The sequence below is a fragment of the Cricetulus griseus genome (assembly GCF_003668045.3).
Source record: "Cricetulus griseus strain 17A/GY chromosome 1 unlocalized genomic scaffold, alternate assembly CriGri-PICRH-1.0 chr1_1, whole genome shotgun sequence".
Taxonomy (NCBI): domain Eukaryota; kingdom Metazoa; phylum Chordata; class Mammalia; order Rodentia; family Cricetidae; genus Cricetulus; species Cricetulus griseus.
This window is the reverse complement of record NW_023276807.1, coordinates 232984441-232999218: the sequence shown is the minus strand read 5'-3', so window position 1 is coordinate 232999218 and position 14778 is coordinate 232984441. Positions and strand designations below refer to the sequence as shown.

At 42.0% G+C, this 14778-nt stretch overlaps 1 protein-coding gene across 3 annotated transcripts in view; it reads left to right on the top strand.

Moving 5' to 3' along the window:
• The window catches only part of Dgkh (diacylglycerol kinase eta), a 164264-nt gene that overhangs the window by 102510 nt on the left and 46976 nt on the right, over positions 1–14778 (top strand). For 2 of the 3 annotated variants that reach the window (XM_027390077.2, XM_027390079.2), the window contains exons 5-12: positions 4281–4385; positions 4638–4770; positions 7090–7196; positions 7825–7950; positions 10876–10978; positions 12228–12387; positions 13955–14063; positions 14179–14318. In XM_027390077.2, the coding sequence (XP_027245878.1) occupies positions 4281–4385; positions 4638–4770; positions 7090–7196; positions 7825–7950; positions 10876–10978; positions 12228–12387; positions 13955–14063; positions 14179–14318 (983 nt within the window). Of the gene's footprint in view, positions 1–4280; positions 4386–4637; positions 4771–7089; positions 7197–7824; positions 7951–10875; positions 10979–12227; positions 12388–13954; positions 14064–14178; positions 14319–14778 lie in introns of those variants that run through there. The other variant, XM_027390081.2, reaches the window with a different exon arrangement.

Sequence of the window (14778 nt, the reverse complement as noted above, 5' to 3'; positions counted from 1 at the left end):
GTTCACAGCAGTCCCAGCTGGGTAAAACTGTTGATTGATGCCCCTCACTTCCATCCCAGGCACCCTGATACCACATTCCTTCCAGTACTATGAAAACTAGCCAGCAGATGATTTCTGATCAGAACCCTGTCCTGAGATGAAAAATGTGTCTTCAGCAATACGGTCTTAACATGAAGTTCTGATGGGCAGCCAAGAGCAATGATAGTAACCTCCATTGTTTGTGTGGGGTGGGGTGGGGTTCTTGGGAACATTGTTGAGCCACGAGGAGGGTATCCACTTCTGACACTGGCCTTTTTATTTGACAACCTTTATCCTTCATGGAGGATAACCGCAGTTAAACTGTCTAGGAAGCTTTTCCAAACACCTTTAGTATTGGTTGTCCCTCACCCTTCCCTCTCTCCCATTTCCCACCCTACCCAAACCTTCCTACACATTTTTATATTCTAAACCTCCCATCTTTCTGTCAGTAAAAAAATAAAATTAAATAGTTTTTTATTACAGAAGTACTACATATTTTGCTTTAAAAACTGCAAATAAATGAACAAAAAGAATTAAATTGGTCTGTAAGTCTTGATAGTATTTGACTATGTATCTGGGTTTTATTTTTGTGTTTTTGCTTGTGCACATTAGCATATTTTCAGTCTAACTGTGGTGTCCCAGTTCCATAGGGTTTTATATTTAATGTTTTATCAGCCTGAATTTTTTTTTTTTGTGGGGTGTTTTAAAACAGGATCTCCAGGCTGATGAAACCCACAGAAACAGCTGACCTGAACAAGGGGGAGCTCTTGGTCCCCAGACTGATAGCTGGGAAACCAGCATGGGACTGATCCAGACCCCATGAATGTGGGTGTCAGTGAGGAGACCTAGGAAATCTATGGGGCCTCCTGTATTAGATCAGTACTTATCCCTAGCATAGGAATGGACTCTGGGAGCCCATCCCACATGGAGGGATACTCCCTGAGCCTAGACACAAGGGGGTTGGCCTAGGCCCTATCACAAAGGATATGACAGACTTTGAAGACCCCCTATGGAAGGCCTCACCCTCCCTGGGGCGGAGATAGGGTATGGGATAGGTAGGGAATTAATCGGGGGGGACCAGGGGAGGAGGGGAGAGAGAGGGACCTGGGATTAACATATAAAATAATCTTTCTAATTAAAATAAAAAATAAAATAAAATAGGGTCTCACTGTGTAATCCAGCCAGGCAGGACACTTACTGTCTTATCCAGTAAGGGCTCAAACATTTTTCTGCCTCAGCCACTCCTATTTATGGGATTACAAGAGTCTCCTTACCCAGCCAGACTGGGAGATTGAAGTGTGTAATAGTGTGGTTGAATTGATTGTTTTGCCAGTAACTCTCACTGTTAACCATTCTACTAATGGGAATTTTTTTTCTACTTTCCTGGGTACCATTTAGGAAGGCAATTTAGATGCCACTGCTTGGCACTACAGCAGTTTTCCAGACAAGTAAATCGGTGGGTTCCTTTTTTTTTCATTCCAGACTCTTTTGACCAACCCTGCCATGTTCCCCTGGCTTTGGCTCTCAGTACACACTTAGCAGATGACAGGTGAACACTGTGTGTGCTCCAGAGTTTCAGGGTCTGATATAGTTCAAGGAACACTAGTTCAGATGTGCTTGAGAACCATGATGGTGCATATGGGGCAACAGGAAGAGAGAGTTATTGATAGGGGCTAGGGAACACGTTAGGATGGGTAAGCTTCAGGTCCTTTGAGGAAGGTAGCACAGCCTCTGGTTCCAGAAACTTCCCCAACTTGCCCCCAACAGATGTAGGAAGAAAGCCCTCCCCCCAACCCCCCCACCCCTCCCCACCCCTAGTGTATGAGAGGAGTTCTAGCCTCCCATTAGGCCAGAGCTGCCTGTGATCATAAGAGAGTCTGAGTCAGATAAACTTTCAGCTAAGAAGCAAATAATTCTCTGAATTTGCCCTTACTACATCTCCCTTATAAAATTTGGTGAGAATCGGGGCTGGAGTGATTCAGCTGGAGAATAACTGGAGCCTGTGTGTCTGCCCTATGGCTGTGCTCCCACCCCCCCCCCAGTACAGGCAGTGGGAGGAGACCAAGTGCATGGAAGCTGGCTGAGGGAAGCTGAGAGGAAAGAGGTAGGCTTGGAGGCTGCAGGCTTGCTGGCTGAGTCGAGCTTGACTTAGCCCGGACATCCAGGCTCTTTAGCACTGTGGCCACAAAGCTGGCCATCTCTGCTCCACGTCATTTATGAAGAACTGATTTTTCTTCACACTGATTTCTGAGAGTGTGGATTTACAATTTGTAGATTCTTAATTGTGGTCAATCACAAGGCCTGTCCATCAAAATCACTCTACTGTCCTTTTGCCTTTGAAAAACTTGATTTTGTGTCTGAATGTTTGTGTATGGTGACCTCTGCTTGCTCATTTAAGCAAGACTCGGTTCAAAAGTAGAAATTGCAAATATATACCCTTCCTTAGTGTGGAAGGTGTGACCATGATTGAGTTTTGCACTTCTGCTGGATTCACTTAGAATTGAAGTGTCTGTCTAGTTCCAAAATCTCTAAGAAAGTTTAGAAGCCATCACCTGCCTTTTATTCTGCCTTTTAAATTCATAATTGCTTTAAAAGCTTCTTTAGTTTTGACTGTCAGACACCATGCTTTGCTTAGAATTTCACAAAATCAAATAGAGGAATGACACCTGAAAGAAACTCTTATATTTACATCCTATTGTATAGCTAAAGTCAAATAAATGATAGAGGCCTATAATACTTACTCAGATGGCATTAGTGAGCCAGCGGAACATGGAGGTTTCTGGATGCTGTGCCAGCCTCGAGAGCCAGGAGTGTATTATGATTTAATGGTACCTCTCTGCCACATTTGATGAACTGCCCTAGAAAAACATTTTGAAGCAATAAAGCATCCATTTGGCTTCCAAGTAACGAGAGAGGCATTGCTCTTTGCATTAACTATTTATTCAGGAAGAGGAATGACCAACTGCTAATAAGCTTTACCCAAAGAAGGTCGTTTAAAACAAGAACACGCAAAAGTGAGGCTGTCTTCGATTTCATGTGCAATTAACAACTGCACAGAGCAGAGCACAGCAGAGCAGTTGGTGCCCCGGTGCCATGTGACTGTGGGCTGGCTCTATTTAAGTGCAAATGCCTGTCAGAAGTAGTGAAAGCTTCTGGGCTTCTGGAAGACACTGTAGTCTAGACACAAGTGAGGCTGCAATGACTGGTGAGTGGCTCAGATGGGTTCATTTCTCTGTTGTTTGCACTGTAGACGTACTTGTTTAGATCGGTGGTGGTGAAGTACACTGGTTCCGTCTTTAACGAATGGTCCCCCTTTTTTTTCCTTATAGGCGATTATTTCTTCATAATCACTCATGATATCTGCTGTATGTATAGGAAAATGTTTAGTTAATTAGTCCAAGAGATTGGACTTGGGCAGTTTTTATGTTTGTTGTAAAAAAATAAGTCTCTAATATATTATTTGAAAATAACTTCTTGGGCAGAACGCAGCATTTTTCTGCTGTGCCATAAGTACATAAATGGACCCTTCTTTGCAGTGAGGGTGTAGGTTTCAGTGACTCCAGGCAGCATCCACGATACTACATTGATAAGCAGAGTTCAGTTAGAAGCTTGTTTGGAAGCACGTTTGGTGCTAAAACAGCTGTAGTTTTGCATCCCACTTATTTTAAGGTTCTTAATACAATTAATTTGCTTTTTCTCAGTGTCATGAAAAAGATGAAAGTCACAATTATTTTCTTTCATCAAGGATTTTTATGCTGTACACTTTGCTCTAACTAAAACGGTATACAATTAATTTCTGCACAGTGAGAGGGGAAACCCTTCATACGAATCTTATTCACCCAGGTAGTGGAAATACCATAGTACGTCAGTTATGGAATTTAATACATTTTTAATTTAAAACTCCTTTCCATATTGAAAGCTGGGTGTCATTTCAAATGACTTTGAAGTATTTAAAACCAGGCTTGAAGATGCATTACATGCAGTAAGAATGCTTGTGTATTTGTGGGAATTGTCTTTAGAAAGAGCTAAAAAGCCTTATTAGTAGCTACAAAGTCAAGAGACAAGCAGACTCCCGAATAGCGTCCTTCCCTGGAACACATTCTGTGACACAGAATGAAACTCCTCCGTGTTACAGAGACCTCTTCTTCTTCATCAAGGAAATGAAGACCCTGAAGAGATGAAACAGCCTTGTTAGAGGCCAGGCTTTGTAAAACCCCTCATGTTGGTTATTAATAATCACTAGATTGAATTGTCTGTTTCAGATAATCACTCCATTCAGAAGGCTGATGCTTTGTGCTGAGAACAGGAAGGAGATGGAAGACTGGATCAGCTCTCTGAAGTCAGTACAGAGCAGAGAACCCTATGAGGTAACGTGCCATCTACTGTTTTGTGTCCTTACAGCATGAGAGCAGCCACAGAGCCAGAGCTAGTCTGTGCAGGAGGAATTGTGGGAAGGCTCATTAGAACTTGTGTAAAGTAGATCTTGTTTTGTCTTCAAGTGCTTTGCTGTCCAGAGTGATGGATTGAAAGCTTGGTCCTCACTATGGCATGCACATTGCAGACAGTCATGAGTCTCTAGCCTTGGTCTCCTGTTTGGCAACTCTGTCTAACTTTTCTAGGTGGCCCAGTTTAATGTGGAACATTTCTCAGGGATGCATAACTGGTACGCCTGCTCCCATGCCCGGCCCACCTTCTGTAACGTGTGCAGAGAGAGCCTCTCCGGTGTTACCTCCCACGGCCTGTCCTGTGAAGGTACTGTAACATTGTGCATTTGTGCTCTACCAACAGCCAAAGTGCCATAGACTCCTGGTCCTGGGTACTGCACCATCAAGAAAAAAGCAGACAGACACATTGCAGAAAACACTTTCCTTGGTGGGGACAGGGCCTGGGAGATGTGTTTAAATCAAAATTTAAATTTTTTTCTATTTCATTGTTGGGCTCTACACACATGGAACTAATGTGGGAAATACTGGTGCTCGACAGAAATTATTTGAAAGGAAGCACACATCAAAATTCAGTGTTCTCTAGAAGAAACTACTACTGTCTAAAAAATCCCTTGAGCTTGATAGCATTCAAGTGTTCTTTGTTCTAAATGACTGGAGAACAGGTCATACTCGTTGGCAGAATTCCTGATGATTATGTTATTTATATTGCATTATTTGAAATATTTTCCTTTACTTATGCTTCATTTAAATGGGCATCATATTGCTAGTTCCCTTTGCACAACACTGGGGATTGAACCCAGACTGTCGTGTGCATTAGGCAGGCAATGCACATTTATCTCATCCTCGTGCTAGTCAGTCTCTCTCTCTCTCTCTCTCTCTCTCTCTCTCTCTCTCTCTCTGTTTTTAATGCTGGAGTCTTAATTATAATATGTGTGAGTTATTACTTAATTTAGGATCCTGAGTACCAAAGGCAAATCTGTCAGTAGCTAGCAGGGGAAAGCTCATGCCTCTTCAGTGTGAAGAATGGAGTGTTGGGTACAGTTTTTGGAACATGCATAGAATGGATACCATTTGCTGATTCTCAAATGCAATCACATCTTAAGTAATTTTGAGCATGTGTTATTAGGGCTCAAGTTAAAGTAGTGATGGAATCCACTCCTAATGGATTTCAGATGATAAAATCTGTGATTATCCTGGTGCCAGCCATTTACCTAAGTCCACATGGGGGTGGGGATGGAGCTTTGCACTTGTCCCCTTCCTCTCCTGCCGGTCCAGATGCTGGCTGGGTTTAATACATGTAAACAGAAGTCAATCACTATTAAAAATTAACACTTTTCATAATTTCCTAATTTAATTAAGAATGTTAAGTATAATCCCAGGGAGAAATTGCCCTTCACAATTTTTAAATAGTATCTGAACAAACAAGTTCAAATGGTAATTTTAAAGAAATCAATATCAAATATACAAAAATGGGTACTTAACTACTGTTCAATATTTAGGAGGACCCAGCATGGTAAAGATTAAATATCGGAATAAAAGTCATCATTTTACCACAGTATTTGTGAAGTTTCGTGGTTTTAGATAGCAATATTGTTGGTCAGGGAACTTGTTGTTTTTCATCCCTCTCTGAAGAAATTCAGTTGCCACCTAACAAAATATAGGTGCAGAAGAGTCACTTGCATTTCTTGGTGACCATAGCAACAGTCTGGCTTGTCATTATTACTTGTTACAAAAGCTTGCATGAAGCACTTTAGAGAGTTGGGGATTTAGATCAGTGGTAGAGCAGCAGGCCCTGGGTTTGGTCCTCAGCTGCAGAAATTAAAAAAAAAAAAGAATAAGAACAAAAAAGACCAACAAAGCAAAACAAAAAACAAGGTAACTGGCATGAAACACTTTATTACAAAGTATGATGTTTGTTTTAAATGAGCTGTTTCATTTTTAATGGCAAGGTTTTGAAGTAATGAGGAATTATGTAATTTTTACCATCTTCTATGTCCTTGCATGGAAGTTACTATATTCCAGACTGGCCTTGAACTCATAGCCAGCTACCTCCTCCAGCTCTTAGGTGCTGGGATCAAAGGTGTGTGCCACAGGCCCAGCTCTAGTTCACTTACCGCTTTGCCATTCTTTGTGACTGTTTCCCAAGCTGCCTGATTGTTTTCTTAATGTACTTGAACTTTAAAACACTTCTGGATGGTTTCCTTACGGCAGTTTCAGACTACTAATATAAATAAACAACAATGCAAATATCAGAAATATATGCCTCAATGAATTTTCTCAGATAGGGGAATCCATACCTCGATAGAGAAGTGCTATTTTACAAGTACTCGTGTTACTGGATTATTTTGAGTGTGTTCGCATGTCCGTGCTTTTCTCTTCTGAAGTACCAATTCTTTTGTTTTTATTGATTTTATCTTCCTAGCAGCAATCTATTATATTACATCTTAACTGCTTCACAAATAAAAACATTACATTTTAAGATTTCCGTTACCACTTCTGGAGCCCACACCTTTTCTTTGAAACTTGTTTTCCTCCTGCCTTTTTCCATTCTGCCTTTAAAAATTTCATGTTGTAACTTCCTTCCCTTGAAAACCCTTCACTCTTTATGACTCTTTTTTTTTTTTAGTGTGTAAGTTCAAGGCTCACAAAAGATGTGCGGTGAGGGCAACCAATAACTGCAAATGGACCACGCTGGCCTCCATCGGGAAGGATATCATAGAGGATGAGGATGGTGTAAGCTGCTGTGGCTCCGCCCCCTTCCCCGGCACCTCCTCTCATGTCCTGCTGCTGCAGAGCACAGTGACAGAGAGTTAAGTGGGAATGTGGGTTATCTAGCCTAAAGTGCAAATGTTAGTTGATTGTGAGTTTTGATTTTTAATTAATTACTTCATAGCATTCCTCATTTCTTTGTAGGGCAGTCCTAAGAAAGACTTGGGAGTGCTTGCTCCTTAGCTGGGCTGTGTTAAAGACCTTTATCTGACAAACTCAAAAAGTCTTTAAAGCTTAGCTGAGATGTTCCGTTTGCAGATTCTGGGCTTCCACTCATCAGTTCCCCCTCTAACCCGGACTCCATTGTATCTTGCATGTGAAACCCTTAGAGACCACTGTTTCCTAAATCTTTGCATGCCTTTCTCCTCAGTTAGATTTGTGCTGAATCTCAAAGGGTGAGCCCTTGTCTTCTCTTTGTATACAGTTAGGACTCAGGCGTGATAGATGGTCTGTAAATGTGGATAAAATGAGTGAAGGACTCTGAACATACACGTGATGGAGGCTGTAGAGTAAGAAGCCATTCCCCTTCTTCTGCAGGGCTAGGATGGCGTTCTCAGCCTTTGCTCTGACCACCCTTTCTTCCGGTCCATAGGTCGCCATGCCTCACCAATGGCTTGAAGGCAACTTGCCCGTGAGTGCCAAGTGTGCAGTCTGTGACAAAACATGTGGCAGCGTTCTCCGCCTGCAAGATTGGAAATGCCTTTGGTGTAAAACAATGGTAAGGACTTAGAATTACTCTATACCTTCAAGTTAGCATCTTTCCCTGACTTGGTCTTTTGTATGGTCCAGAGGCAAAGCAAGTAATTTCTGGGAAAGGAGACCCTGGTTGCGCACACACCCCTTTTTGGTATAATGGTTTACTCATTATGTTTTTAAAGTGTATTCCCTCTAATGTGATTGGGCGTGTGTGTGTGTGTGTGTGTGTGTGTTGTGTGTTGTGTGTGTGTGTGTGTGTGTGTGTGTGGTCTTTTTTCAAATGGCCCATTTACGGTAGTTGCTTATGTTCAGATATTTCTTGTGTCACGGGATCCCCTTCTCATAGCTTATTGTTTTTCTGTATTAATGTCATCACACTGTAGTCTATGATTTTCAGCACAACGCCCCTTAAACTACACAGTGCCCTCAGAAAGCCATGCCACAAGGTGCTACTAGCTTATTGATGATCTCTGAAATGTAATTTTGCTGCAGTCCTGTGTCTGTCCTCTGACATAATACCAAACTCAGTACGCTGGAATGACTGGAATTATATGAGTGTTATAGAAATAAATACGTTTTTTAAAGTTTGCATGTGAATCAAGGAATTGATTCTCATTTCTGTCGTATTTCATGTCTCGTTTCTGTCAAATGTTATGGGGACACGGTTTCTGACTGAATGAGAACCGTCAGTGTGAGGAAGTGGCCCTGTAGACAGTGCTGGGTCAGGCAGCTGTAGGTAATTCGGCTTAGTGTTGGCCTTGCTGTCCTGCCACAGAAGTGACTGCCTTTCACCAGGATAGATTTGCTCGGTGGTATTTTGAGTCTGGTAGTCTTTTTAATGTTGTTGTTTTAAATTTGGAAGTAACCCCCCCACCCCCTATTTTAAGATGTGGAAACCCTACTGCTTTTGTTACTCGAGAAGCAGCTCAGCAGACAGCATAGAAAGGACAGGAGTCTGGTGAGCTGATTGTATAATTAATGAGACTGACTTCCGAGCAGAGCAGGTCCTACAGCGTCTTAGTCAGGTCTGATAGTGACCTGTGCCTCCTTCCAGCTTTAAAATTAAATGTGATTCCTTTTGTCCTGGTGCTGTGGTTCTTTTCAACATTCTTTCTTATAAACTGCTCTTTCCTTTATTTCACTTTGGTTTTCATTAGCTTTCTGTTGCTGTGATAAAGACAGCACAACCAAAATGAAGGTGAGGCGGAAAGGGTTTATTTGGATTAAGGTCCTATCACAGCCCATCATTGATGGAAGCCAGGGTAGTAACTTAAGAGGGGAACCGTGGCAGGCGGTGGTGGAGCACGCCTTTAATCTGAGTACTTTGGGAGGCAGAGGCAGGCGCATCTCTGTGAGTTCAAGGCCAGTCTGGTCTACAGAGCGAGTGCCAGGACAGCCTCTGAAGCTACAGAGAAACCCTGTCTCAAACACAAAAAACGAAAGAGGAGGAGGTGGAGGGGGAGGATGAAGCAGATTCCACAGGGCAGTGCTGCATGCTCCCCTGGCTTGCTCAGTCTGTTTTCTTATACAACTCAGGACCACCAGCCCAGGGTGGCACTTCCCATAGTGGGGTGGGGGTGGGGGTGGGGGTGGGCCCTCCCACATCAATCATCAGTCAGGAGGATGCCCCACAGGCTTGCCTGCAACATCTCAACTGATGTCCTCGTTCCAAGATACTCCTAGTGTGTGTCAGGTTTAAAAGAGCTAACATAGCATTATAAGGTGCAGACTGTAACAAGTGTCTCCTCCGTCTCAGTACACCCCTAACCTCTGTACTTAAGAGTGCATTCTGCACTTCAAAGAATCCCAGAGAATGGGATGGCTGTCACAGGTGACACATGGCGGCATTCTGGAATGTCTTTCTTCCCATTTTGTTTCCTGGCAAACTTAACTCTTCACCCTAATTATTCCCGCCCTATTCTATGTCGGCTACACGTACTGGTTTCTGTCACCATTCCCTTGTGACAGCTCTTTTGGTCTGATACTTTCTACACTAGCCACTGTTGGTGTGCTGGCTCTTTTGCCTTTAGATGGTGAGATTATACTGGAGGCTACCCAGTGCTTGCTACTGTCATCTCGTTCCAAAGGGCCAAACAAAGCAAATGAGAACCAAACCCCACCAAAACCTGAAGTTCCACCACCCTGGTACTCCATCGTGTAATTTAAAGGATAGTGCCTGTGTACTTTAGCCCTGCTTTTCTCAGGCAGCCTTGTCACAGATCCCTTTCTGTGTTTTTCCACGATTCTCATACATCCGTTATTTTAAAACTATCTGGCCAAGTGGTGGAGGCGCACACCTTTAATCCCAGCATTTGGGAGCCAGAGGCAGGTAGATCCCTGAGCCCGAGGTCAGCCTGGTTTATAGAGTGAGGGCCAGGATAGGCTCCAAAGCTACACAGAGAAACCCTGTCTCCAAACAACAAACATAAAACTATCTGTGTTCACTATTTTTTCTAAAATACATCTGTGCTATTATTAGAATTAATAATTGTCCCCAAATAGGTCATTAGGAGAATGAAAATCTCTGTTAAATTTTAGTTATCTTCCTGAAAAGTTTGACTTAGTCAACTCTCATTCTTAAAGAACCAATTACATAAAGCCTTATTAAATAAGTGTTTATGGAATGTCTGCTTGACTAGCTGACACGTTCGAAAGACTCTCAAGGAAGACACACTGTGAGTAGCCAAGCTCCTTCATCTCTTCCTCCTTTCCTTTACCAGGCATTCACCAAATACGCATTACTTATTTTAGACAAACACAGGAGTAGACTGCTCAGACCAGCCTAACGTTAACAGTGTAAATGCGCCTATAGTGGTTTATTAACCACTGATCGTTTTATGACAGTATTGATCCTGAAGGAGCAGGTCTGTAGATTTAGTTTATAACACGGAAAGGCATCGATTTACCGTTTTTTATGATTCTTAAAGGTCTCTTTGTTTGTTGTTAGGTACACACCGCCTGCAAAGATCTATACCATCCCGTCTGTCCACTTGGCCAGTGTAAAGTGTCTATCATACCTCCGATTGCACTAAATAGCACAGATTCTGATGGTACGTAGCAGTAGTGTAAGTATGTGTATTTCTGCATATTTAATATTGACTTAATGTCCTGTGATAAATAAACTGTAATTCTGGTCCGTTTTTATAAATTCTGGAAGCTATAGTTATTTTTTAGCTAATACTAATTTTTGTGATGCTGGGGATAAAACCCAGGATCTTAAAGAGCTCGGCATGTGTCCAACCACTGAGCCACATCCCCTCCCAGATGACTATTTTGAAATGAAAGTTGTTGTGCAGTCATGAACACATTAGCCCGATCACCATATATAAGACTTTTAGATTTTTTTTGCATCCCATTGGATGAAAGATTATTATTATTTTGTACTGAAATACTAAAAGGTTAATTTGTGTGTGTTCTCTCACCATAATTGAAACTGTCCATTAGCATGGGCTACTATTAAAATTTGCTCTCCCGTAATTTCCTTGCAGGACTTTGTAGTCCTCTAAATGCATTTGCTGTTTCTAGAGTCTGACAAGGCCTAAGTGTAGGTGCCGAGGAGACTTTCTAACATCTCTGCTTTTGGAATAGAGCTTTCATTGCTTCCTTTAGCACGAACTGCGTTACAAATGGCCTTTTGCAGTTTGTTGTTGCAGACTCGGCCGTGCTTCAGGCACAGACTTCTGATATAATTGCACGTGTGGATGTAAAGTTTAGAGGATGAGCTCTTGACAGTTCTCCCTGCCCTGGACATCTCTTTTGTTTTCTATAAACTTTAAAGTATTTTCTCAGGCCTCTTCAAAGAACAATTGGAATATTGTAAAATACAGAGTATGAACATGGATTATTTGACAACTGGGAACCCATAGCCTAGATTTTTTTTTCCAGACAGTGTAACAGCCCTGGCTGTCCTGGAACTCACTGTATAGACCAGGCTGGCCTGAAACTCACAAGAGAGCCACCTGCCTCTGCCTCCTGAGTGCTGGGATTAAAGGTGTGAGCCATCAGCGTCCGGCTTTAGATTTACTTATTGGTAAGGTTGGTGGTCCATTTCAAGTACTCTGTGATTGAGGTTTTTATTTCTTTGGTGTGATTTTTCACTGCCGAGCATGTTCTAAAATTTGAGTTTTATATTGCTAGGATGCAAATAGTAACCTTAGTCCCTTTGGGGGATTAGATTATAATGATGTGCCATCGATAAGGAAGGCTCCTTATTTTTGCCCATTTCTTTTTCTAAATGTCTGTTTATAATTTAAGAGAGAAAAATGTACATACTAACCTTTTCCTGGGTTTGTTTTTCAGGTTTCTGTAGAGCAACTTTTTCATTCTGCGTCAGCCCTCTCTTGGTGTTCGTGAATTCTAAAAGTGGAGATAACCAGGGAGTAAAGTTCCTTCGTCGCTTTAAACAGTTGCTCAACCCGGCTCAGGTGTTTGATTTAATGAATGGAGGGCCTCACTTAGGGTAATTCATTAATGATAAATCTTACTTGAGTAAAATATGGTTCTAATAGCATGAGGTGTGTCTGGCCCTTCTCCCCATGAAAATCACTGTTTCCAAGCTGGGCAACGGTGGTGCTCACCTTTAATCCCAGCACTCAGGAGGCAGAGGCAGGTGGATCTCTGAGTTCTAGTCAGGCCTGGTCTATAAAGCAAGTTCTAGGACAGCTAGGGCTACATAGAGAAACCCTGTCTCAAAACAAAGCAAACAAATTTAAAAACCCTAGAAAATGACAGTTTCCACTGGGCGTCTCTTTGTTGCTCTCCCTCCTTCCTTCATTAAGCTTTGTCAGGTTTTGTTTTTGTATAGTTCTTTCTGCATGGTGCTGGTCATTGAACCTATCATTGTTAAGCTATGGCTCTGGCTTTGAGTTCTAATTGTTTGTAGTTGTTGTTTGTTTTGTTGTTTTTGCGACAGGACTATGAGGCCCCAGCTGACCTGGAGCTGTATGTAGACTAGGCTGACCTCACAGGGAGTGAACCTGTCTCTCACTCCTCAGCACTGGGATTAAAGATGTGCTCTCTAATTCACATTTAACACAACCTTTCTGGTGTTAGTCAGCTTCATCATATCCATTCCAAACTTATTATCAAGACTTCCAAATTCTAAAACATGTATGAAAATGTTTTAAGTGTGTATCTCGCATCAAACAAATACTTAGCTTTAGGAGATACAAACTTGTATAGATGTAAAGTACACAGTAATATTAGAGAATTATCTTCTTGGAAAACTAGTGTTGACTTATATCAATACATACAGTCAGTGACTTTAACCAAAGGGGGTTCTGTCTAGCACCGCAGGGCAGTTCCTGAAGGATTTCAGGCTGACTTCAGATAATGATAAGGGACTTTTGTTGGCTGTCCTTTGAGCTTTCTGTGGTGTTGTATAACTTAAAGTCCAAAAATGAATGTAAACCACCTGGCATTTTCACTGAGGGGAGTAGGCCTTGGGATACTTCACTCCCTGTCGGTGCCTGTGTGTGTGTGTGTGTGTTTTTTTTCTCTGTGGAGGTGATACTGTGTCTTCTCACGAAGGAGCTCTTTATTCTCTAAATCTCTAAGCATCCTATGGGATTGTTGCACAGGACCTGAGGTTTACCAAGGGACAGAGTGACGGGAAGGGAGACAGAAGTGAAAGGAAGGACTGATACAAGGAGAATGGGATGCTGAGAGCCATGCATTGTCAAGGGATAGCAGCGTCCTTAGTTACAGCCTCCGTGTCCCCCTCCCTTGGTTTGTAATTCCTCAGGAAATGACGTGTCCTGAAATGCCACTTCTACTTTACCTTCAGTTGTCAGTTTTCTGGTTGTACCTCACTTTTGTTTTTCTCCTCCTCTATTTCCCCTTCCTTCTACTTTATCCCTGTTTCTGCTTATAACGCTTTTTATTCAAAAGTTTCTTAACTATTGCACTCAAGTTAACATTTTATATTTAATATGAATGTGGATATTAATGAATATAATATGAATAGTAGTTGGAGAAAGTGGTTTTTTTTATGTACTTACACTAAAAAATACATGTTTTACTTTCAGGTTAAGGTTATTTCAAAAGTTTGACAACTTCCGGATTCTTGTCTGTGGAGGAGATGGAAGTGTAGGCTGGGTTTTGTCAGAAATTGATAAACTGAACTTGAACAAACAGGCAAGTGTTCACTGGGGTGTGTGAATGGAGCTTGTTGTGTATCTTATGCTAGCCTTGAACCCAAGGTTCTTGTTTTCCAATTTCTCTCAAAGTCTCACGTTGCATTCTTTTGCAGTGCCAGGTTGGGGTATTGCCTCTGGGGACGGGCAATGACCTTGCTCGAGTTCTTGGCTGGGGAGGCTCCTATGACGATGACACCCAGCTTCCTCAGATTCTAGAAAAGCTGGAACGAGCCAGTACCAAAATGTTGGACAGGTAAAAGAAATTTGCCTTCGGAAAATGCCAGCCTCAACTTACTTGATGCTTTCAGTTCCACTAACTGTAAGTCTGAAAGTCCAGACTTCCAGGTATTGTTCGTTGATCACTGAGGTCCTGAATGGAGCCTGCACAAAGTAGACACTCAATAAAAGATGCTTTTGAATGAATGAATGAATGAATGAATGAAAAAAAACTGAAAAAAATGGTTCCAGTGAATTCATTATTTTAAATGTAAATGATTATGGAGTTACTAATCTGCATTTTGTTGTGGTTTGAGGATAGGCCTCACTACATAGCTCAGCCAGACCTCAAACTTGAGATCTCCTGTCTCATCATCCCTGAGTGCCGGGAGTATAAAAGTGTACTGTTTGACTGGGATGCCGGTCACTTTTAATCAGTGTTCAAGTCAGAGCTAAGAAGTTCACTTTGCAGCTAGAGCTTCTGATGAATGGAAGAG